The sequence below is a fragment of the Canis lupus genome, chromosome 27, assembly GCF_003254725.2.
Source record: "Canis lupus dingo isolate Sandy chromosome 27, ASM325472v2, whole genome shotgun sequence".
In the NCBI taxonomy this organism is placed as follows: domain Eukaryota; kingdom Metazoa; phylum Chordata; class Mammalia; order Carnivora; family Canidae; genus Canis; species Canis lupus.
In genome coordinates, this window is record NC_064269.1 from 6390587 (window position 1) to 6416251 (window position 25665).

Consider the following 25665-nt stretch of genomic DNA (forward strand, 5'->3'; position numbering starts at 1 on the left):
GCCGCCGGGACGCCCCGAAGTCCCGCGCTGAGGAACCCACCCGGTCGCCTGGATTCGCTCTCGCAGCGACTGTGTGCATAGGGCGAGCGGTTACTAGATGTCGGGGTAACTCCGGGTCCCGCGTGCAGAGGCGGTGGGAGGCCGAGTGGCCGGGATCGGAGCGGGTCAGTCAGCGCGCGGGCGGGCGGGCGCCGAAGGCGGGATCCCGACGCCTGGGCCCGCGGCGTCCTCGGCGGGCGGGCGGGCGGACGGGCGGGCGGGCGCCGAGGTCCGGGCCGGGCGGGCAGGGCCGCGGGGACCGCGGGGACCGTGGGGACCGCGGCCCGCCCCCTCCCCCTCCCCCACGCCGCCGCCGCCGCCGAGCCCCGGAAGCGGGCGGGGATTTCCTGTGCCCGCCCCGCCCGCGCCCGCCCGCCCGCGCCCGCCCGGCCGCCGTCCCCGCCCGTCGCTGGCTCCGCGGCCGCCGGCTCCCACCAAGCGGAGGGCGGAGGGGAGGGGCAGGCGGCGCCCAGAAGGGAGGCGCGGGCCGCAGGCCAAGCCGACCGGGGTGAGTGGGGCCGGGCCGCAGGGCGTCGCGGCTGGAGGGAGGGACGACTGGCTTCCCGGGGCGGCGGGCGGGGGGCCCGGTCACCCCCCACGCGGCGCCGGGAGGACCGTCGCGGCCTGCGGGTCGCTCGCCTTAACCGGGGGTCGGCCCCGCTGTCATCGCGGGCCCGCCCCGCGCCCCGGCTTCCCGGTCCCCGGCGTCGCTGACAGGCCGCGCGGGTTCCCGCCGCTGTCACTCGCGCACTGGTTTCCCCGGGGCTCCTCTCTCTTGACCTGCTCCTGCCCCGGTTCCCGGGAAACCTGTTTTCTGACCTCACTTCCCCTGCCCTAGCTCTGCCTCCCTCGGATTCTCTGAAATCTGACCCTGCCCAGGGGCACTGTGACAAGAAGAGGGGAAGAAGCCACCTTACTCCGGAGCAGGCACCCGTCCCGCCCAAGCCCCACCCGGGGCACAGGGCACGGTTCTCCGGCGGAGCGCGACTCGTCCCTGTGCCCTTGGGCTTCTCGTGTCACACACCCCCTTGGCCCTGTCCAACAGCTGCCGCTGCACAAACTTCCTTCTGCAGGTGCCTTGACCCCCGGATATGTGAGGAAAAGTGGGAAACGGAAGCCCTGGGAGCCAGACTCCAGTAGGCCTGGGAACATCCTGGAGCCAGGAGAAACCTGATTAGGCTGACACCCATGACTGCCCGGGTTCTGGCTCCGAGAGCGTGAACATCTTAGGACACGCTGTGTGAGGATAAGTCCCCACCCCCTTGTTGCTGAGATTTTTGCCAGCACTTCCACAGGTTTTCTGTCAGTGGCCTGGAGAGGCTCACAGCGAGCCCTGTAGGCTCCACAGAAAGAAACTTCCCATCCAGGGACGGTGCTGCTGGGGAGATGGACAAATGAGTCTGAGACAGGTGTCCAGACATTAACTGTAGGTAAAGCCCTGAGGGAGGAGTTCAAAGGGAGCTTGAGAAACAAAGAAGACCTCCAGTGAAGAGAGGGGAATTAGTGCCTTATATGTTAAAAGCGAAGCAAACACAGGGGTTGGAAATCAGAAGAGAGCGCTAAAATGGAAGTTTCCCTTTATTGCTTTACTGGGAATTTTCCTTTCTCATGAGAAGTCTCTGAAAAGGAAACCTCCTAAGCTGGGAATCAGTCCAGGAGGCTCCCATGAGGCCCCGAGACTTCTCTGGACTTCTGAGATGAAAGCATAATTTGTTCCCTTCCTGTGCATTGGGCTTAGGGTTGCCACCTACCTCTTTTTGTCAAAGACAAATAGGCAAGAAAATCAACAACTTGACATCGGTCATTAACCTGTCGTGGGCTTCTGGGTTCTTGCAAGTGTTACTGAATAGATATGAGTGAGCCAGGATAGTTAACCAAGGTTCTGACTTGTTTTTGGAAGGCTTTCACTAGCTCTGACTGCTTGAGTACTGAATAAAAATCACACGCGCGCGCACACACACACACACACACACACACACACAAAAGATGTTGCCAAGCAGAAAGGACTCTGTGCAGTCTCATAGACTGTTTCTCTGCCAGAAGTCAAGGAAGTCCCCTTGTCACAACACATGAGACCTGTTCTGACTCCAAGATGTCCGGAGAAAAAAAAAGCCCACAACCTGGTCCCGTGCACTACAGGATTATTGTTAAGTATTTTTTTTTTTTTTTTTAATCTAGGGATGCCTCAGTGGCTTGGTCGGTTAAGCATCTGCCTCTGGCTCAGATCACGATCCTGGGGTCCAGGGATTGAAACCCATCTCGATCTCCATGCTGAGCAGGGAGTCTGCTTCTCCCTGTCCCACTGCCCCCCCCCCCGCCACTGTACTCTCAGTCTCTTTCAAATAACTAAATAAAATATCTAAAAAAAATGTTTTTTGTATAACCTAAATCTCTTCTCTGGCAATCAAGAGAATAAATAGATCTATAAAGAGATATAAACCATTTCTTGTTCTTAGTAGCATCATTTATCAGCTTTTTTCCCTAGACAGGAGAAAATTATGTCTATTGTTTTTAACTTATCCCCAATGGCCATGTTTCCCATCCCTTTCTCCACTTTTATTTCTTCTGATGAACCATACTGGTTTCTGGTTTCTTCATACCCTTCTTTAAAACTGAATATATTTTTCTAATGAGATCTGACTGGTTCTTTCCTATGTCTCAGGTTCTTTCCTATGTCTCAGCTCACAGGACTATTAATTCACACACTGAGGTCATGTTAGCATCAATTATTTCCCCTTTATCCACTCTGGTTCAAATGCTTTCTTTTCCTTTATACTTTTCCCAAGTAGACATCAACTCCTTACTGACTAACAATTTCTCCTGTTAGGGTTGCTTTGGAGTTTTACACATGCTTTCTGAGTTATTGGTCTTTCTACCACATTTATTACCAGTTCTTATTTTCTGCATCAGAGTGCCAGGTTGTGTCTCTTTGTTGAGGCTTAAGAGAGGTGTCATTTGGTTCAGGCTTATAAAGGGGATGTGTGCTCCTTGTATACACACACACACACACACACACACACACATACACCTTTGGCTAGGACTTCTATCTATAGTAATCATTTCATTCTGAACTAATTGATGAGAATGAGATTTGTGGCAGAAAATCTTCTATGTGATTATATCCATTTTTGTTGAGTGTAAATCCGTGCACATTCCATTCCTACATGTGTCCAGATTACTTACTTTATTGTATTTTGAGTGGTTGAAATTAAATGAATACCTTTTGAATTTCCAGGATTGATCTTTTAAAAAAAAAAAATTAAGTTCTTCCAGCCATCAAGAGTATTCTGTTTCTGCCATGAGGTCCCCAAAATAACTGTTAGTGACTTTGTTATTTAGCACCTGCTCATTTCTTAGTTCCTCCAAGAAGCTTGGCCCAGGCTCAGTTGATTGGAACACACCAAACTTTAAAGTTCATCTTCCATCAAGCTCCCCTTATCTGGTTTCATCTTTTATCCCTCAGGCTGTTCTCCGTAACTCCCTTAGGAATATCACCTCTTTCCATTTTTAATGGGCACAGCTGATAATGAATTTGTTCCAGGTCACAATTTGGGTTTGCAGCAAAAATGCTTTCAGAACAGACAGCAGTCCTGGGTACAGGATGGGAGTCAATGAATGTCCAGCTGGATGGAGCAGAGCCTCAGGTGGAAAGGGGAAGCCAAGAAGAGGGGCCATGGAGAACAGCACCAGGGCCACTGGAGCACCTGTGCTGTGACCTTGAAGAGGATCCACAGTCCCTTCAGGAGAAGGGTGAGAGCCTGGAGTGTATATGTGTGTTTGAGTACTGTAACCAGTACCAGGACTAGTCTATTCTTCTTGGGCTCTGGTCACAGGAATATCAGGAGTTCCTGGGTTTTGTAAATCATGAAACTGCACTTCTCCTATTTCTTGCATAATCACTCCCTCCACATGCTGCAAGTGCATGGTTAGTGGTATTGAATGTGGGAGACAAAGGAAGTGACAACTCCTATTACTGTTGAGAACACACCCAGTAAGATGCACTTTACTAGGTGAAAATTACATTCAAATAATATAAATTCAAACCACAACTAGTCTAGTGGAGGTGGCTGACATATAATAAGCTTTACTAAAAACCACTTAACACCTTTGCAAAATATGTTAAGTGGAGATCTCTTCCACTCTATGTATGCATTTGAATTTTACCAATGGATACAGATTCAGGAAAATGTGACCCTTAAGTTCCTCTGACATGGGGTCCATCGCGCCCTTATTGGGAAAGGATGGATGGTCCATCTCTAGTGTTTCCTCTTTTTTCTCTCCAGCTCAGTCAGCTCCCTGGGTTCCTGCCATTCCCCAGGAGGGGAGCACCGGAGATTGGGAGATGGCAGCTGCACTTCTTGCAGCAGGATCACAGGTGGGCTGTTTTCCTTGGCCTCTCCCAGGGTCTCATCACTGCTACCTTTCTGTAGGCTCACCATCATCCTATTGATTTGTTATCTCACATGATCACAAATGGTATCTTCATCTTATAACTGGACAGATTCTTTCCCCTTCCAAATGGCTCATTAATACCCTTGAAGTGTGAAGTGAGTGAAGGCATGACAAGAAGAGGGGAATTCCTAGAGGTTAAGTTGTTTTTAATGGATGGCTGTGCCATTCCTATATGGCTTTTAAGAACAATTTATTAATGTTCTTTAAGAAAAAAATCTGGAAAGACTAGGAAAAGAGGACCTGAGGGAAGCTTGATAGAACATAAAGTAGACAGGACTGGGTGGGTAATGGAACATATGGAAAAGGAGAGAAGATAGAAAGATGTAAAGAGGGGCAGAGCCAGAGAGAGGAAATAGGTTTGGATTCAGAAGGCAATAGGAAACTCATGGAAAGATAATAATAGTAGTAGTAGCTATACTCCCAGAGTGCTTACCATGCTTGTGTCTCTCTAAATGCTTTATGTATATTAACCCATTTATCTCTGAGAGGAAACCAAATATGCTCATTTTACATGTGAGAAAATAGAGTAGGAAGAGATTAGGGCACTTGTGTAAGGACAAAACTGCTAATAAATGGCAGAGCTAGGAGTCATTTGGCTTGAGAATCCTAACCACTATACTATATACTGTCTCCAAAGATAAAGATATGGCATGATGGGTAGAGGTCAAAAAAGATGCTTCATCTATATGATTTTGTACTGATAGAAAAGGAAAAGGTCAAGTGGAGGAAGAGGAAGCTAGTACCCAGTTTCTGCAATTAAAAGAACGAGGCAAGTGAGGTGAGACTGGGCAGACACCTGTAGTTAATCAGGGGAGTAATGAGTTCATGGTGCCTCCAACTTCATGGTTCAAGTGGGAAACTCCTCAAGAGACATTATCCTCCTCACTCACTCACCATTACTTTCGCCCCTCTGCTCCATTTATCTTTCACCAAAACTATATGCCTTACCCAAAGACTTCTGGGGGAATTCTTTCCCTAAATGCTCTCATGCCCTCTCTTCTACCACTTCAGCCTTTTATACTGGGATCACATTTTCCTTAAGGAACAATTACTAACAGATGATGCTACATTTTGTTTCAGGGCCTGGTAACCATCAAGGATGTGTCCTTGTGCTTCTCTCAGGAAGAATGGCGGAGCCTGGACCCTTCTCAGACAGACTTTTATGGAGAATATGTCATGCAGGAAAACTGTGGGATAGTGGTCTCTCTAAGTAAGCATGATCTTCCCTAGCCACTTTTAAAAGATTATACTCTGGGAAGATGGGGCCATCTGCTCCAGAGCTATTGGATAGTATCTATCTAGGGTTCTTTCCTTGGCTGGAAGTCTGTCTACACTTTTACCAGAGAAAGAGCATTAGGGCTAATCCAAAGAGAATAGAAATGAGGTGTCATTTCTTAAAAACAACAGCAAAATAATGCTGAATTGTGGAGAAGGGAACTTTGGGCTCTTCTTGGTTGGGAATTAAGAGGGAGAAGGACATTTAAGTGATAGAACTGAGTCCTTGGAAACTCAGCAAGCCATCTAGGGTAAAATGGGAGTGGAGGTAGGACAGCTGTAGTAGGGCTAATTAAGTAAAGTTAAGGACAGGTGGGCTGGAAGTATTTGAAATCTGAGTGGAAGAGAACAGACACACTAGGGAAGAGAATATGACTTTCTAAAAGAAAGAAGAGGAACTTAACAGAAATGGGGACAGGAGAGAGGCCTATATCTGACCTTCTTTTATCTCCAGTTCCAAGGAATAATCTAGGAAACAGCTTTTTTTCAGAAATAGAAAATTACAATTGAACTCACTGACATCTCTGTTTTCCTTTCCTATGGACAGGATTTCCAATTCCCAAACTGGACATGCTTTCTCAACTAGAAGGAGGGGAAGAACAATGGGTCCCTGACCCCCAGGACTTGGAGGAGAGGGACATCCTAAGGGTCACATACACAGGTAAACACCTAGAATACACTTTCAGCCACTGCCTTCAACCCTCTTGGAGTGTCATCCTTATGTGTCCATCCAATCCCTCCTCCACTCAGTGAGTTACAGAGTCAAAAAAGTTGAGATCTTTTTCTTCAAAGGCAAGACAGTGTAGCAGAAAGGTTTAGAAGGCAGGCTCTAAAACCAGACTTTGTGGATTTGAATCCAGGACCACACCTGGGAATCTTGGAAATGTAATTAGCTCGCATTTGGGTTCCTCATTGGTAAATTATCGAGAGACTTAAATATGTTAACAGAATAGAACAATACCAGGCACATAATAAGCACTCAATAAATGTTAGTTGTTGTTGTTACTGATGTTATTATTCAACATCCCACTCATTGTGGAGATGCTTTCCAGGGTGCCGCTAGTATTGCTGACAGATGGTCACTCAGCCCATGAAGATTGCAGCACATTTCTTAACTCTTTCCATCTATGCTTAGACAGGAAGATGGAAGTAATTTAAATAAAAAATAAATAAATAAATAAATAAATAAATAAATAAATAAATAAATAATAAAAGCATAGACCATTTACTAAATGCTCACTATGTGCAGGTATTATACTGTCTGTCTTATAACATCTATCTTATGATCATTGCCATTTTACAGAAGAGAAAAGGCTTACAGAAGCTAAGTGGGAAAGCTGAGATTCAAAATTGGGGAATCTGCCTCCTAAGCCTAGGCTTTTAACTTCTACACTTCTTGCACTGTCTTGAACAATATTAGAATCTGTTCTTCCAGCCTTTGTGGGGTGAGGTTTAGGCCCTAACAGGAATCAGACAACCTCACCTGTGACTTGGGTCCTGGGGTACTCTCTTGTGACTCCCCTCTTGGGGTTGGTATTTTCCCTTCTCCACAGGAGATGGAAGTGAGCACGAGGGTGATACCCCTGAACTAGAAGCAGAACCTCCCAGAATGTTATCTAGTGTGTCTGAAGATACTGTTCTCTGGAACCCAGAGCAGGATGAGAGCTGGGATTCCATGCCCAGGGGCTCCAGAGGAATGCTCCTGGGCCCACCTTTTCTTCAGGAAGATAGCTTCTCAAACCTTCTATGTAGCACAGAGATGGATTCCCTGTTAAGACCTCACACATGCCCCCAGTGTGGGAAACAGTTTGTGTGGGGCTCCCACCTTGCCAGGCACCAGCAAACACACACTGGGGAGCGGCCCTATAGCTGCCTCAAGTGTGAAAAGAGCTTCGGGCGAAGACACCATCTGATCCGGCACCAGAAAACACACCTACACGACAAGCCCAGCAGGTGCTCTGAGTGTGGCAAGAATTTCCGATGCAACTCCCATCTGGCCAGCCACCAGAGAGTGCATGCGGAAGGCAAGTCCTGCAAGGGCCAAGAGGTTGGAGAGAGCCCGGGGGCTAGGAAACGGCAGCGTGCCCCCCCAGTGCCAAAGTGCCATGTGTGCACTGAGTGTGGGAAGAGCTTTGGCCGACGGCACCACCTGGTGAGACACTGGCTGACCCATACTGGGGAGAAGCCCTTCCAGTGCCCTCGCTGTGAAAAGAGCTTTGGCCGTAAACATCACCTGGACAGGCACCTGCTGACCCACCAGGGACAAAGTCCCCGGAGCAGCTGGGACAGAGGGACATCTATCTTTTGAAATCTGTTTCTGCTGCAGCTGTGGTCACATCTATCAGCAGCTGGTGCTACCAGGAGTCTCTGCCAGAACTGCCCCTCTCCTGCACCCCAGTGGCCAGAATCATGAACCCTGGCTCCATCCTTAGAAAGATGAGGTTCCAACATTGGCCAAACATTTCTCACCAGTTCTATGAGATTCCACATAAAATGGAGTTCTTTGGGCAAAACTTTTAGGAAACGATGCTGATATTCAGCCAAAGCCCATTCTCAAGGGTACTACTTGAGAATCAGCAGTTTATGGCTGCGGTCCATCCTGAGTGGTTGGAGCCTATGCTCTACCAGTTGAATATTTGAATAACACCTTTGTATACTGTAACTATTATATCCTCTCTGTATATAGAGAGAAAGACCATATTAGCATATTGAAGGCTCTGAGAACGTATGTGTGCAAAGACTTGTCAGGCCTCTTTTACTGCAGTGTTTCCTAAATGTGTTTGACCTCAGAGTCCTTGCTATCTCACCTCCCGCAGAACTGGTGACTCCATGAAACACACTGGTGAACACTGGGTTAGGGAGTAATGAGGAAACGGGAAAGAGATAGTGATCAGGCACCCAGAGTCCTCCTTTTTTATCCAGATGAAAGCTGAGGGGCAGACCTCATTCCTGTGTGGGTCTATCATCCTTACCCTGATCATCCAAATATACATCACACCTCTTACCCCCACCTATTGAAAAATAGAAACAAGAACGTTTTCACTCCCTTATTCAGACTCCCTTCATCTTCCTCATACATATATCCAGCTGAGGGATCACGCTACAATGCTGAGATGGACTTACACTCCCAAAGGAACCCAGGCCCACACGGAAGAAAAAAACTTTATCCCCTTGAACAGACCCCTCTCCTCTTGACTGTGTCTTTATGTGTCTATGTGTATCTGTGTGCAGGGTCTTTGAAGAGAGCATGCAATGTGCAAACTGTACAAGCTAGATTTTCTAGGGGCTGTTTTCTGGGGGTGAGGGTAGTAGGGATTGTATGGGATTTTTTTGTTTTGTTTCAAGATAGGAAGTAAGCTGAGCGATTAAGGGAGCCCTCATGGAAAGGATTAAGTGATGGGTTAAGTTGTGGGAGTTGAGGTATAAAGCTTTCCCCTGTATTGCTGAGATCAAGACAACTGTGGATATATATGTATAGGTCTGAATCTCTGGGCCACAGATTCTTTTTGCCTAGGAGGAGAAAGACAGACACATCCTCAGTGAGGTGAGCTGTTTCTTGTTGATTTCAAGTAAGGTGCATATAGAAGCTTTGTGCTGAGTGGGTTTCTTTGTCTTGTTTTAGTGCTGGAAAATTAGGACAGGAATCACAGTGCTTGCAGGTTGTTGTCATCACTCTTATTTGACCTTGATTGCCTCATCAAGGAGACAGTTTTTCTTAAGGATCTCATTCTCCCAGAAACGGAATGTTAGGGAAAATGGCTATGGTTCAGCTTTTCAGCCGATGTGGTGGGGAGGTAGTGCATTGGGTTTTCTTCCCAGTTCTGGGAAGGTATCCACACTAAGACTCTTAACTCCAGGACTTGCCTAAGTATTCTAGCATCTATTGGTTGATGAGTTGGTCATTGTTTTGCCTTATTGATAATGTGTTAATACCAATCATATAATTTAAAAATTATCTTGTATGTAAGAGCAGTTTGGGGTTAGGAAGGAGAGGAGCAAAGCAGATAAAAGTGGGATAATTTCTCTTTAATGCTTACATTCTGGTTTTTCCTTAACATACTTATTTCTTAACCACAATTTGGTGGAATTAACCAGAGAGGCAAAAGGAAGTAAGCTGCAACAATCTAGTTTAGTGATTATCCCATTTGCTTAGGAAAAACTGGGTGAACCACAGCTCCTCAGAGTTCTGGACCTAAATAGAGCTGAAAATAGGGTCATTTTGTTGACCGGGCTTCTTAGAGTGGATATGAGTTGAGCAACCCAGCTGCCACCTCCCTTTTGCCACACAGAGGAGCCTTTCTTCTTTGCCTGGGATGCACTTCTCTTGCTTAAGTTCCTACGAATAGAGCAAAATGGCCAGCCCTTTTTAAGGTCCTCAGAAATAGGAGCATTTTAGGATTAATATTAGGAGGTACCCCAGGGAATAGGAGAGTATTGGATTCCAGTGGTAAAACTGGACTATGCCATTTCTTTTACCCTCCCACTATGCCTCATTCATTAATGCAGATCAGCTCTATGTAAGCAGGGGTTCAGAACCTGTTTTAGATCAGAGACCCTTATGAGACTCTGATAAAAATCAGAAGCTCACTTTTAAGAAAAACGGGCATTAGAAATTCACTCTGTTTTATATACACATTTAGCAGGTTCAGAGCCCATCCATGGAATCACTAAACCAGGGTCATAGGGAGTTACGCTGACCCAACATGGTCATTTATACATTTGTGTCAAAAATTACAAGGCAAGGATCACTAAATATTTTAAGGACTAAGATATCAGAGGCAGTAGGGTATAAAGACAGAGTCTAGTCTTTAATGACTAGGAGAGTATTGCTGACATTCTACTCTGTTTTTTGTTGTTTTTTTTTTTTTTTAAAGATGACATGCTGACAAATTGAGCTCCTCACAAACCTTGTTTTAAAGACTTGTGGGAAGTGACTCTCTGTACTGTCAGATCACACATCTTAATAACCAAATGTTAACCTCCAGCAATTGGTCTGTTTTAGTAATTATAAGGATAGCAAGAGAAGTCCCCAAAGTCTGGGTGCAGCCATCCAGACGAAAGGCATGATAGAGTCTAAGAGCTTTCTGCAGAAAGGACATCCCTTTAGGTCATTTCTGGTACACCACTGTCTTCTCTACCTCGGTCCAACACCACTTCCCTTGGACGAAAAATAAAATAAGCAACAGCCATTAGATGGGTGAATAGATTTGGAAGATTTTTCCCACAGGGAATCAGCTTCAAACTCCCATCTTTCTCCTAGCTGGCTTTGCCACATGTCCACCCTATCCCCTTTAAATAAAAACAAAAAAACAAAAAACAAAAAACCAAACACACAACTGTGTCTGTGTTCTCTCTGGACAAATGTAAATTGGGGAAGTCCATCTTTAGAAACCTATCACCTTTTCCTTCTGTGGTGCCTTTACCCTGTTCAGGGCCCAAATATTCTTCCCTTTTTATCCCATCAAAGTATGTCTGCAAAGAATCCCTTATACCAGATAATATAACTCAAAGTGTTAGCTCTTCCCAGAATTACTTACATTTCAAGCCTTAACTCTGATAGAAGTGAAGGAAAAATTTTTCCCTTGTCAAAATGATGTTATATCTTCAGGGAGCTAAAAGGGTAATAATTTGTGACAAAATCCTTTCCTTTCCTATACTTCTGGACTCAAACCACTGTTTCCTTATTTCCATTAAGGGCAAGGTGAGCCCTTACTCAGAACCAGAAATGCCAGAAGACGTGTATTCTTTCCACCTCTCTTCAGATGAGTGCACTGGACAGGGATGAGTGGAGCTGGGTAGTAACAGAAATCTATTCCTTTAGAGTCTTAGTGATCCTGAGCTGGCAAAATTTCCTGGAGTGCTATATTAGAGCTTAGGTCTCAAAATGTGGTCTCTGAACCAGCAGCATCAACATCACCTGAGAACTTGTTTTAGAAATGCAAATTCTCAGGCTCTACCCCAAACAAACTGAATCAGAAATTCTGGGAGTAGAGCCCAGGAATCAGTCTTCACTTGCCTTCCAGAATATCTGATGTATGCCAAAGTTTGAGAATCACTGCTAGGAGATTCAAATTCCACTTCAATCAGTAGTACCTTATCCTATTCAAATTGGGAGGGGAATCTTTGTGTTCCTGTTGTCAGGTTTATTTTCTGCAACCCCTCAAGGCTAGTTTCTCCTCCTTTCTGGTTCGCTTGAGTCCCCACCCTTAAATCTGTGAAAGGACTGGGTTAGTCAACAATTTTAGAAACCATGGTAGGGCACCTACCTAGCTGTTGTGACAGACTGGGGCTAGAGCTTCTACAGTGGACATAGAGGGTTCATAGGTACAGAAATCTGAAGGACCAAAAAGGAGCAGACACCTCAAAGAAGGGAAATCCAATGTAAAACTGAAAAACCAACATCCAAGGAAATAGTCCTCCTGTGCTAGTTACTTGCTCCTTCTCAAGGTCTAATAAGTTGGTCTGGAGGCATGCAAGGTGAACATTTAGCACAGAATAGAGTAAGGCCAGCTCTCCCCAGCTCTTAAGGCACCAAGTTTTCCAGCCTCATAATTGTATTGGAGACAATGAGGTACCATGAAAGGGATTCCCAACTATGATTTGGCCTACCCTATGGGCAAGAGCAATAGAAGCATTGGAGAGTCCCCAGGACACAAGAGACAACCAGGCTCATTTAGTAATATGTGACACAAGTGAGATTTGAACCCAGAGTCTATTTACCAGGTAGAGTTCTAATCAATTAAACCATAGCACCTATGTCAAAAATGCATTTCCTGCTTTGAAGACTGTCCAGTTCAGGCTGCAGGAAGGAACCTGTCTTGCAGGCCCTGGTTCTGTTACCTTCTCTAGCTCCTTTCCTAACCAAATCCATGAGGACATACTGAACTGATATTTACAAACCTACCACCTCTGGAGCTCTCCCAAAGTCAAAAGGTTGGAGTTTGGGGAGGTGATCAGACCCTCTCCCCAAGGTGGAGAAGCTTGGCTACAGTTTTCAACTCCAGGCCTCACGGTGTCTCTCTCTTGCCTTTCCAATCACTACCTCCATTTCCCAATAAATGGAGCTCCTTCTCCACTCTTCTCTCCCATTTCTCTTTTTCTGATGGTTTGGAATTTGTGTTTTGCCTGGGGAATGCCTCACCTTCACAAGGATATTTGTTCTTCTACTCCCTATCCTCTTTCCATCATAGTTACTCTCTTCAGGCTTCTAGTCAATTCTGTTCCATCATGAGCCCCCTGTCTCTGCCTGCTGTCCAGTTTGTCAGCTTTAAGCCTACAAAGCAGGATCAATTACTCATATTTCCTACTTTCTTCCCTCAAATCCCTCTAGCTCAGCTGCCATCCCACCACTCTGCGTCTCTTCCTCTCTTTCTGTCTTACCCCTCCCCACATGCTAACGTGGCCAGTGGATTGTCTATACCGCCAAGTCCAGGTCTTGCACTCCATTCCCTGCAGGCTCTTTTTCCCTTGATGTAACTTCCAAAATGGATTTCTACTTTTTGCTACTTTGATTTACCCAGTCCCTTCCTGGTTCTTCTTGCTTCCGAGAATCAGTCTCAATTCTATAAGCCATTTTTGGAGAGCTCATTACATGCCAGGCACTGGCTGTTCTAAGCCTGGGAGATCAAGTGTAGCCACAAGCCCTGTACTCAGCATGTTCCTCAGCTGAGCCCTTCCTTGGCACCACTTTTCTGCCATGCCTCATGATACTGTCACAAAGGCACCCTCATACAGGAAACTTTGGAGGTGTGTGTCCACATGCCATCCAGCCCAACTGCTCTGTGCCTGCCAGATTTCTAGCTGTTGTCTGACTTGGTTCCCTCTGATGGACTATGAATTTCTCTCTGATGGACCTTTGTTTGTATCCTTAGCGGTTTCTAATATGTCCTTTCATTCTCAGCTCTTCTCTTGATCAAAAAGCTGCAGCAGAGCTGGGGAGACACCAGATAGCTTTAGAGGAAGTCACAGAGCCATGCGTGAGCCCCTTCACTGCCACTCCCAAAAACATAAACCTTGAGATGCCACAAGTTTGGCTTCCCCATTTCCCTCTTGGTGTCCTGGCTTCCAGATGTCCCTCCCAAGTTAGCTGGTCTTAATCCAACCTGGAAATGGGGGAAGCAGAGTGTTGATCAGGACCAGGTCTAGGGTAAAGTGGGTAAAGGCCTAGGAAGCAAATTTAAGGAGGCCTTCCATCTCAGGGTCATTCAAGTGAAGATGCCACTCTTGGGATACCCTTAAAGTGGTAAGCCTGAGTCCAGAGACTGCGATGATGGTGAATGTGACTTGACCCCCTAGGCAAATTTACAGTAATTGGAGATGGGGGCGCTAGAAGAGGCATGCACAGATGGGGTTAAGCAGGAGCTGGGTCCACCAGACATACTTTTGTGGATAAAGAGGATGGGAACATGGCAGAGGGTATCAAAAGAATAAGGTAAGAGAAAAAAAGTGTGGGAGAAAACATGGGGAGCTGGCATGAAACTGCCAGCCTCTGATCCACTGACACCGCCTTCCACCTGTGGAGCTTCATGGAGTGTGGGGAAGAGGGGAAGGAACCCCTCTGCAGGCCTTGAGTACAACCCAAAGGCTTTGCTCTTCCTCCATGCGAGTTGCCTAAATGGAGCTTGGAGCCTACTGTTTGGGGATGATCCACCTGTGCAGCTTCCTGAACATGAACACCAGCCCAGCTGTTCTGGCACCTACCTTGGTGCTTCATGTTTCCCTGTTCTCATGTGTTCACTTTTAGTTCCCCCAGTCACCTGAAGTAATACTCTTGACAAATCTGGTCTTTCTCCTAACCAAAAAGGAGGCGGCGGCAAAGAGCTGACAAAGGGGGGAAAAGAAACACAGCTGTGATTGTTCACTGAGGCCCCTGTTCTCTCTGCCATCTCCAGTTGGTGTCTATTGAAATCCTGACCTCCTCTCCTTACTCCTTTCTATCAGTGCTTTTCCCAGCCTCATCCAAGGCCTCATGCTGACACCCCCTCAGTCTTTGGTTTCTCTCTTTCAAATCCTTTGGCTTTTTCTCTTTTTAAAGCTCCCTTTCTGACATGGTGCCCCTATATTAATTTCCCAGAATGTCTTCCTGTCCTTCGAGACATTTAGGTTGTAGATGGAGTTATCTCCAGCCCAACCACAAAGCCTTGTCTCCACAGGGCTCCCCCGAAATAGGGGATAGGAGAGAACTACTGTTTTGAGACCACTGACACATGGAGATGTTTGCATGCTCTGAAAACAGAGCCTGCAATGTGTTGGAGAACACCATCCACCACAAGAAACCTCAAATTTTTAAAACACTCAATGTGGGCATAAATTCTAACTCCTGACTCTACCTACATAGAAAAGATGTCTTGGAGAGTTACTGAGTAGATGGTGAGGCCCCATTCGGCATGTAGACAAGAGAGCACAGTTAAAAGTCAATTTCCAAAGTGCACATTTTCCAAACATTAAGCTTTTTCACTTGAGATCTAAGGGACTGAGGTGAAAATGAAACAATGCATGCAAAAGTACAAACCACATTATAAATGAAAAAGCTGCAACTGACAATTATGTGGAATTTTTTACCTTTTTTAAACAAGTTACAATTTACATGATTCTGAAAACAAATACCAAAAAAAAAAGAGATAGTAAAGAGTCTAATTTCTCTATATCCTCTACAGTTCCCATCACCTTCCCGTCTCCATACAGAACCAGTTAATTTTTGTGTATCTTTCCAGAGTTTTATACAATTACAAAGACATATATTTTCCTTCATTTTACACAAAAGATAGTATGGTATACTTCCTTGTCCGGAATTGTTTTTTCACTTATCTTTGGGAGCTTGTCATAATACGTAGAGACTCTCCTCCTTTTTACAGCTGCATGCAGTTTCACTATACAGAAGCTTGTTTAACCAGCCCCCTAGTTATATTTAGATTATTTCCTTTTTTGCTACTGCAGTGCTGCACTGAATACCTTGGACATAAGTCTTCTCATAAATGTACTTACATCTGAAAGATAAAGTGGTTCTGCTGGGTCAAAGGATATTTGCATTTGTAATTGTGAAAGACAAATTCCTGCATTTACACTTTCACTAGCATTGTGTGTGAGTGTCTGATCTCCCACAGCCTCACTGATGGAGTAGGTTCTCGAAACCTTTGAATTGATTTTTAAAAATGTTATCTTACTGTTTTAGTGTGCATCTCTCTTATGAGTAAAATGGTACCTTCTCCATATTTTTTTTAAGATTTTTTTAAATTTTTTATTTATTTATGATAGTCACAGAGAGAGAGAGAGAGAGAGAGAGAGAGAGAGAGAGGCAGAGACATAGGCAGAGGGAGAAGCAGGCTCCATGCACCGGGAGCCCGATGTGGGATTCAATTCCGGGTCTCCAAGATCGTGCCCTGGGCCAAAGGCAGGTGCCAAACCGCTGCGCCACCCAGGAATCCCCCTTCTCCATATTTTTAAGGGCCATTTGCATTCCTGTTAACTGTTTTATCAACAACCATTGAATATCTGATGCTAGAGGGCATCTGAACTTTGTTACAAATCTAAAGTCCAACAATTTTCTGATCATCGCACTAGGCAGTTGAGATCAAAGGAGAGCAAAGAATTGAGGTCAGAGATGTTCCATTTGCTCTGACTAAAATTAAATACCCAAATATGCCACTAGAATGTGAGCAGTGAAAAGTGGGGATTATGCTTTATCCATCTTCAGCAAAGTGCCCAGAATCTTGCAGGCATTTCATCATTAATGAATACTGGGTATAAGATGAACTGTTCTTGGGAATTCCTTTCAGAGAAGTACCCAGCTAGCATTACAAACTAGATAATGTGGATAGCTAATGAGCTAAAGTCATTTCCTGTATTTTACTGGAGTATAGCCACCTTAATATTTACCAATGGAAAATAACCTGAAATGACCATATATAGCTACATATGGTCAGGGTCTGACACTTAATACATTTGTCAAATTTACTGACCAGAATGACTGGAAGTTTGCTTAAATGAAGAAATCATTATAATGTAAATAGAACTGTGATGATTCTTAGGAAATCTAAAAAAAAAATTGCCAGTGTCCTTCTCATCCCATTTTAGGAGAAAAGGCTTCTAGTTCTTGACCATCTGATTCTTTAGGTAAAAACCTCCCAGGACTATAACGGGGCAATACATCTGGCTATCCTAAGGACATCTGATTAACTTTGCTCTGTGTTCAACAAAGTTTCCCACTACCTTTTTTCAGATGGCTCCCTCGTCTCTGATTCTGGTTGCTTCATTCTATTCACAGACAATTCAAGTGCAGAGTAAATCTAATTATAGCAGGGGGAAATTTCAAAGTTCAGATCATCTATAGATGAGATACAACAGCAAGCATTTTGCTATTAGCTTTGCATAGGTTTAAAGCAGTGATTCTCATTTAAGGGTGTGAGAAGGTGAATATTAGCATCATTTAAGCTTTCTTTCCCTCCTTTCCTCCCTTCTTCCCTCCTTCCATCCTCCCTTCCTTTTCTTTCTGTGTGTAAATACACATACCTGTTCCCCTCTTGTAGAAGATACCACACTCTCTGAAAAGCTTGGTCATATACACTGAAAAAGCTTCCCACCTTGTTCAAACACATTTCCACCTCCCACCATCACTCTCACCTCTTTACAAGAATGAAAGCACCTTCCCAGTGTCTCCCTTCTTCCTATTCCTTTGGATTCAGCTGGAAACAGAAAGTCATTTCCTTGAATCAACTACTCTGATGTTTTTACTTCTCTAGGAACCATTTCTGTGTTCTGTCTTGTCCTATGGCATTAGAATTATTCCCATTCTGTTCTTAATCTCTACATTTGGAGCTAAAAGAAATCATACATTTGCTCTATATTTGGCATATGATGCTCAATACATGTTGTTTTTTAAGAAAAGTAAAAGATCTAGCTATTCATTACCTAGCCTTCTCATCTTATATTTCTGATATGCATCCTATAAATATACATAATTTCCTCTCGTTAGTATTCCCCGTTGATAATTCCCTCACTGCATTTTGTCAAGGCCGACATCATGATACTTTGTCTTATTTTACTAACACTTAAAAGCCCCTAAAACCATCCTAGCCCAATTCCAACCTTTTTTTAGAGAAGGAAGCCAAGACTATGAACGGTTAAGTAACAACTCAGCCAAGGTCAGAATGTGGAACTTTGACTAGAATCCTGGTCTCATTAAGTGCTGATCCAGTAGAGTTTTCTGTCATAGCTCATTATCACATCATCACAAACTATTTATACTCTTATTTAACGCTCAGGCACCTACCCTGTGCCAAGCCCTGTGCTAAATGCTTTCACACACACCCATTTAGCTGAATATTAACATAATAAGAAAGTTTTAAAGTTAAAATAATATCAAGTCAGGTAAAAACTACAAACCCATTACAATCCACTTGGGGAGAAGGGCCTTTTTCCCTAAAGGAATTTCAGTTAAGAACATTTTGGGTCAGTGGAACCACTCATCCTATAAAGGTTGCCTGCTCTTCTCTTGTCCCAATGATGCCCCCTACTTCTCTCTTTACATGCCCTTCTCCCCAAAACTGAATTTGGATCTGACCGGGTGTCTAACATTAATCCCCTCAAGTGGCTGCTTTTCTTCTACCTGTTTTCTTTCTTCCTTCTGAAAGGCATTGGCCTGGGGCCTGAAGCAGGAGCAGAATCACCACATCTTTTTGTCCCCTCACCCCATCTGCCCCGCCTATAGGTCTCACCTCAACACCCACCCTTGCCCTTACTCTTCCAGGTGCGGCAAAGACAAAACGGACACGATATAGTGGAAAGGTCTTGTATATAGTCTTGTCCACTTCAGTGTGTGAGAGCTGCTCTGATTAGAGCCTACAGGAAAGGCATCTGTGTCTGGATGAAGGGCAATTGCTCCCACCCTACAGGCACCCGGCTGCATTCCGAGCACTTTCACATTTCATGGAAGTCTTTGTGCGGGCAGCCCTTGGCTCATGAGTCTTCCCCTGACTGCTAGAATTGCGGTCAGTCTTCACCAAGGTTGTCTTCTGGAGGGTGCGTTTTACCGGCTTCTCCTGGTCTTGCTGCTTCTCTTCCCTGGGCTTCAAGCCTGGCCTGCTCCTCTCTTCCCGGGTCCTAGGCCTGTTGTCTTCCTTCAGGGTCCGTCCTTTCCTCTCCTCCATCACCTTAGCCCTCGCTTCCTCCCTGGCTCTGGAACGCACCGAGTCCTTGGCTCTTGCCCTTATCTTCCGCACCCTCGCGTTTGCCCTGGTGCTCCGTCTCCATACTTCCCTGGCCTTCTTGGCCGCCCTGCGATGCGTGCTGCGCCTCCGTGGGCTCCGCGGCGCCGGAAGGCTCCTCCGCGAAGAGCGCGCGCCCTCCGCCAACCTCGGGCGTCCTGGCTTTCTCTTGGGCTTCGGAGTCTTCCAGACCCTGAAGTAGCCCGAGGCGTCCCTGCCGCTGACCCGCAGAAGCGTGCCCTTCACATCAGACTTGGGTGCTTCGCCCGAGGGGCGGCAGCACTTCCTGCGCACTTCGTAGCCAGCATTTCCAAACTCCTTCTTGAGGGCAGCAAGGGTCAGCCCTTTGTGCGCAGTGATGGCTCGGAGCAACAGCTGGGAGACTTTGAGCACCGAGCGCGGGCCCCTCCTGGGCGGTGTCGTCAGGGTTTTTTCGGCGCCCAGCTGGGTTTTAACTTCAATGGCTTTGGGATCACCAGTGAGCCCAGCCACCTCAGCCATGGCCCCGCTCCCGCCTCTGCGGGGCCGCTGCTGTGGGCTTCCCACGCCGCGGCGCGAGCTAAAGCTGAAGCTGGCTGCGGATGTCACAATGGCAGGCCTGACTTTCCGGTCCTGGCTAGGGAGCTGCCGCCAGACCCCACCCAGGTGGGGGGGGCCGGTCAGTCTCCACTTCCTTCTAGGTCTAAACCAATCCAGATCGCGGTGTCTGTGCACCCCCCAAAAATCACCTTTATCATCTCCGGGGTTTGTTCCCTGCCCTTGTTATGCTCCCACTTCTCATGACCTTGATCTTAACCACTTTCTGAAGTTCACTGTTTTCCTGTGGTCCTGAACACCATCTACCCACATTTCCCTAAAGTGAAAGAAGCTGCTCCCAACTATCTAAAACAGGTAATACAATGCCTTTAAAAAAATAAATGTGGTAGTCTATCACACAAAGCCTGATCTAGAAACTCCCACCTTTAGGTCTCACCCGCTAGAGATCTACAGTCACGTCTCCCTGACTCTCCACATGGTGGATTCTGTGCAAGAATATGAAGGAAAGAAAGAACCACTGTGCTCCCTCTACCCTAAACAATGATTCCCACACCTGGGAAATTCAGATGCCTCATTTAGGTGGATAGAAACCAACCAGTTTCCAAACAGACTAAGAACTCTGGTCTAATCATTATTCTTTGACCAGACTTTGCTTTTCTGCATTTTGTTCCTCCTCTTGGATTGCTCACTCCCTTTCTTTGTTCAGATATATCCTGCTTATCTTTCAAAGACCTGCTAAATCCTTTCCTTACTGAAGCCTCCTCAACTCTTTCAAATGATTTCTCTCATCTTAACTACCACATTAAACTTCTGCAATCCTACACTGCATTTTACTTAATTTAAATGAATTTGGTACTAGAGGGTACAATGCAGCACACTAGTTTTAAAAAGAAAACAGCCTGGACTTAGAGCTGGAGACATGGACACATATCTCAGCTCATTAACAGCCATATGGCATTGATAAACCCCTCCATATCTTTAGATCTGACTTCTTTATCTTAAAAAAAAAAAAAGGCCAATAATCCCTTCCTACCAACATCACAGAATTATTCGAGAGGTTCATTAGAGGTGATGATAGATGACAAAGGATTACCCAAATATAAGGCATAAAATTAATTTTACTCTGAATGTTTATGCCTTTCCAACTAAATAAAGTTTCCAGAGAGCCAAATAGCCTTTGGATTTCTATGGCCCCTGCTGCATCTAACACTATCCTTCATTATACCCAGCAGGCATTTCATAGAGTCTGTGTAAGCTCCTCTGGTGAGGAGGCTTTCTCTGGATTCAAAGGAAACTCCCAGGGAATCAGGAGAAAGGAGCAGGATGATTCTTAAAGAGTTGAAATGAAGGGGACCAAGGTAGCTAGTTACTCAAGGACTTCTTATTTTGGACACAGTCTAGTTGGGAATTATTCAAAGAATACTTCAAATTGCAAAAGCATATCATACTTCTCCAAAGGACATTCGATATACTCAGCAGTCACAGGCTGGACTATGACATCATTTCTTCTAGGAATCAAAGTGCTAGGAAGTGGCTTAGGGCAGTACTTCTTAAACTTTAGTGTACTTCATAAAATACTGATTCCTGTACATTAGGTCTGGGGTGGGGCCAGAGGTTTTACCTTTCCAACAAGCTCCTAGGTAATTCCATCTGATTAAAACACAACTGTTGGGGAGTGAGGAGTAGACAATGAGAGGGAAGTGGCAGGAGATTAGACTGGAAAAGTAGGTTAGGGCCAAGGTGTGAAGGACATGTAACATAATGACACAGCTGTAAGTAGTCACATAGCAGTAAATGGTAGAGTGTGGGTTCATACCTAAGTCTACTTAATTCTAAGGACTAAATTATTAACTATGGAGCTAGGTTTCCTTTCCTCCAAGATTGACCTTTATGTATCTCCACCACAGAGCAAGAAGAAGTTTATCTTCTCAATCACAGTTCAGAATCAGAAGGATCTACAAGCACTCACTGTACTTTCTCCCAGTATTTAAATTAGAGCAAGGTACTGTGTTAGTCCAAGAGACTAACACATCAGCACACGGACAGTGCACCAACAAAGAGCTACCAGGCAGAAAGGTAGAACCACATGGACCAGGTTTTCTCTCATTTGTGTAGTCTCTTGCTCTGGCTATACTTCCTGGCTGTGTAGGCCACTAGCTGTAGGATGGGACAACCATCATGAAAAAAAGACAAGAACCACATCGGGGCATTGGGTGGCTCAGTCAGTTAGGCATCTGACTTTTGATTTTGGCTCAGGTCATGATCTCAGGGTTGTGAGACTAAGAATCAAGCCCCTGAAACAAGCCCCACATCAAGCCCTACGTCAAGCTGGGTATGTAGCCTGCTTAAGATTCTTTCTCTCCCTCTCTCTCTACCCTGCCTCCCCATGTCTGGAAAAAAAAAAAAAGAACCAAATCAAACAACCATGTTTATTGATACCCTTGTGATGACAAAAGAGGACAATTAGAAGCCTCTGGGAAAGGCTGATGTCAAAGGAAAAGAAATATTTGTGGGAAAAAAAAAACAACATGGCAAACAAAACAAAAAATTTTCATTTATGCGTAACCATTTCTTTATAAATTTCTGTGTAAATATACTAGAAGTAATGGAAGAATAACAAAAAATTAGAGGTAAGAAACAAAATGCTTCACTACCACTAAGCTGGCTCAGAAGACAAGAAAGCCAACTACCTGATAGAAACTTTCTGCTGCACCAATCTCTCAGAGTTCTTTTGTTCCTCTTTGGAATAAATCTACTTGCCAGACCTCTTCTGACACCCCAAAGGAAAAAGATACTTCAGAAAAAAAAATTTCTTTAGGAAAAGAGTCAGAACAAGCCAGTGTCATACCTCTAATGAGGAGATACCAACTCCAGCTCCAGAAAGACAAGACTGAACCATCCCTTCCAATTTTAATCATCTATGATTATAAAACAGAAGTAAGCACCTAGCACTACCCTGTTGTGAGAAAGATCAATAGCTCTTAATTTCTGGAAGCCTTGGGGTTAAGGGAGGGGGCAGAGGAGGTAAAAGGATACTTGGGGATAATGTTTAGCCTAAATCTTTCTGCTTCAAGTTCCAGGAAAGATAATATTATTCTTTTTTTAAGATTTTATTTATTTTATTCATGAGATATATATAGAGAGAGAGACAGAGGCATAGGCAAAGGCAAATCCCCATGGGGAGCCCAATGTGGAACTGGACCCTGGGACTCCAGGATCACGCCCTGAGCCGGAGGCAGATGCTGAACCACTGAGCCACCCAGGCATCTCAAGATCATATTATTCTTTGTTGGTAACAAGACTCTTCTGTAGTGGTCATGACTGTTAGGTCTCCAGAGGAACTTGGTTGATTTAGGCATAGCAACCTTTAATTACTATACAAAATTCTAAGAACATCAGAGTTTTTATTAATCTCACTTCCTCACATAGAGTTATGCAGCTCTAACTTTATTAAGGATAACTCCATGCAAGAGTACAGCAAAATTTAGTAGCACACTTTGATCTAACTTCAAACTATACCTAGGACCCCAAGTGTCTAGGTCTTGCTTACTCAATTATCTTGTATTTGATCAATTTATCTCTCTCAAACCGCTAGTTGGTTTTCCCCCAAAAGACTCTTTTCCTCTCCTGAACCACTATATACCTTCCACTTTAATGCAAATAACCCCACAATGGTCATTTCAGCAAACAAACCCATTAGTCTACTCATGGCTTTTGTGAGAACTAAAGTGGTTCACACTAAAGAATGTGAAAATAAAAATATCAAGATTCATAAAAGTATGGAGACAGAATAGCAATTGGGCATTTATCCTTCTAATCCTCAGCACAATTGTTCTAGAAGTGAGTCTAGATAATCTAGATCCAGGTGATGTTACTGGAGGACCAGGCAAATCTCTTAGCAATTATCCTGAAAACATGAAGGTCCAGTCTCCCTGACTCCTCCCAAGAAGCTCTAAAAACCCAGTGTAACACACCCCTCCTCACAAATATAAAATCTATACTCATCCCTCTAAAAATAACAAGAGAGAAATAAGGGCTTTGGTATTGGCAAAATCTTACCCAAGTACCTTTTTTCCACTCAAAGGTGTCCTATATAAATTAAATCCTTCATAAATTGAATCAAGCATTATTAATAGTTAAGTCTTTCCATGAGCCCACAATGTGGGACCTCTAAGAACTATTCTACTATAGCGCTTAAATATGAAAACTGAAAACCCATTTTTCTGAGGATTTTTACTTTCAATATGAGGCCCAGGGCATTCCAAGACAGACAATCTGCAGTCCCACAATAACACTACATTCTGGGCAACATTCAATTCTGTCATAGTTAACTGCTCCCAGCCATCCATGCCCTTGTCAATTCCCAGAATATTGTACAAATGAACCCAAAGCATAAACACACACACAAAAAAATGGTAGAGTAGAAATCATTTACCATATATATGTAACTCTTGTAGTCAGAGAATTGAAATATCCCAGACCTACAATTCACTACAGAGAAGCTTATTCCTATCTTAATCTCTACAGACCTAAAATACCAGAAAACCCAAATTCACTAATTAAAAATTGCTTTCCTTCAAATTAAATGGTATAAATAAATGTCCATGCTCAGGAATATGACCAAGAGCAAGCCTAATTGGCATTCTCAATTCACAATACACATTCTGGAATTATACTGCATAACTTCCCCATTTTTTCCCTCAAAACTGCGGTCCTAAATATTTCATTTCAAACACACTTACCTCTCCATTTCCTGTTAAAAATCACATCTAATTTTCTATCTTAAACCTACTCTTCTCTCTTGGCTTTTTCTCAGCCTTTGATCCTTTAGGGAAAAAGAGCTACTATTTACTTATTGAAGGCCAATGGATCAAGTATTGTGTTTAAATTATCACTAATTCTTTCAACAACACTGAAAAGTGGATAATATTATTCACATTTACAGATGAGAAGGTAAATGGTGTACCAAAGGAGAAGTCTGGAATGAGAATTCTCTATACCTCACAGGTAAACCCAAAAAGGATTCCTATTTTTTCAACCTCAACCTAGAGTAAGGGAAATGCCACACTAGCTCTTTTCTTCTATCATTTCACTAATCAAAGCTTTGAGCAAGCAATTCCAATTCTCCTTCCTCACTATAATTCCTACCATATACTGTGGAGAACCAGCTACAGAGCTTATCTGAGAACTGAATCTCGTAGTCCTCAGCACACTGGGGATAGGTGAGGTCCAGTGTCAGCACACTAACTCTTGACCACATGGTTCTCCAGATACAGCTCCTCCACTCCCTACTCCTTGAGTCAATAGCCTATTCTTTTACCTCTTCAACATTTTTTTCCTCTGCTTCCCAAAGTTAATAATTCCTATGGCCACTATGCTAGCTCTCTTAATTAAAAACTGGAGGAGACAAAGCCTCAGGGTCCAAGTCCGAGTCTGGTTTGAGTCTGAGTCTTGGTCCCCCTGTCCCTCAGATTAAAATTCAGTGAGACTCAGTCTTTCTTCACATGGTTGCCTCCAACTATCCTGGATCACCAGCAATATACTAGTTATGCCAGTTGCCAATTTATTGCTTTTGTTACCTGAATGTGAAAATGGATCTGGGCCTTTTATTTATTTTTTTTATTTTTTAAGTATTTATTTATTTATTTATTTATTTATTTATTTGGTCTGGGCCTTTTAAATATTTCTCCTTTTTCATCTGACATCATGTTAAGTTTTGTAGTAAAGGGTACTAGAAAGACTTTGCGGGACAAGAGGGTTTTCCCTTCTAGTTCTGGTTCTCTGTTCTTTACCAGGTTGCTAGAGCAGAGGTTGAAAAACTGTGGGGATCCCTGGGTGGCGCAGCGGTTTGGCGCCTGCCTTTGGCCCAGGGCGCGATCCTGGAGACCCGGGATCGAATCCCACATCGGGCTCCCGGTGCATGGAGCCTGCTTCTCCCTCTGCCTATGTCTCTGCCTCTCTCTCTCTCTCTCTCTCTCTCTCTGTGAGACTATCATAAATTAAAAAAAAAAAAAAGAAAAAGAAAAACTGTGGCCCATGGGCCCAAACCAGCCTGCTGCCTATTTTTGTGTGGCTTTATAGGCACAACTCAAGTGGACTAGCACTTTTAGCTTCAGATAACAAGACAAAATGTACCTAGTTCTACTTCATGCTCCACTCC

The 25665-nt window shown here is 44.4% G+C and overlaps 2 protein-coding genes across 4 annotated transcripts; one reads left to right on the top strand and one right to left on the bottom strand.

Moving 5' to 3' along the window:
• Positions 1–415: 415 nt before the first annotated feature.
• ZNF641 (zinc finger protein 641) lies at positions 416–19405 on the top strand. Of its 3 annotated transcripts, XM_025477442.3 has the most exons (7): positions 416–547; positions 878–1112; positions 3581–3789; positions 4323–4414; positions 5572–5701; positions 6314–6427; positions 7320–19405. In XM_025477442.3, exons 3-7 carry the CDS (start codon positions 3606–3608, stop codon positions 8072–8074), a joined length of 1275 nt encoding a protein of 424 aa, XP_025333227.1. In that variant the 5' UTR covers positions 416–547; positions 878–1112; positions 3581–3605; the 3' UTR covers positions 8075–19405. The 3 variants fall into 3 exon arrangements, 2 of the variants coding, with proteins under 2 accessions (XP_025333227.1, XP_025333226.1); XM_025477441.3 differs by lacking the exon at positions 878–1112; XR_007406333.1 differs by lacking the exons at positions 878–1112; positions 3581–3789; positions 4323–4414; ... (1 more) ...; positions 6314–6427; positions 7320–19405 and adding exons at positions 1113–1279; positions 2218–2358 and having other exon boundaries at positions 419–547.
• On the bottom strand, positions 18540–24765 carry LOC112678144 (testis-specific H1 histone). Its single transcript, XM_025477248.3, has 2 exons — positions 24654–24765; positions 18540–19726 (listed from the first exon to the last, which is right to left on the bottom strand). Exons 1-2 carry the CDS (start codon positions 24763–24765, stop codon positions 18651–18653), a joined length of 1188 nt encoding a protein of 395 aa, XP_025333033.3. The 3' UTR covers positions 18540–18650.
• Between the last annotated feature and the right edge of the window lie 900 nt (positions 24766–25665).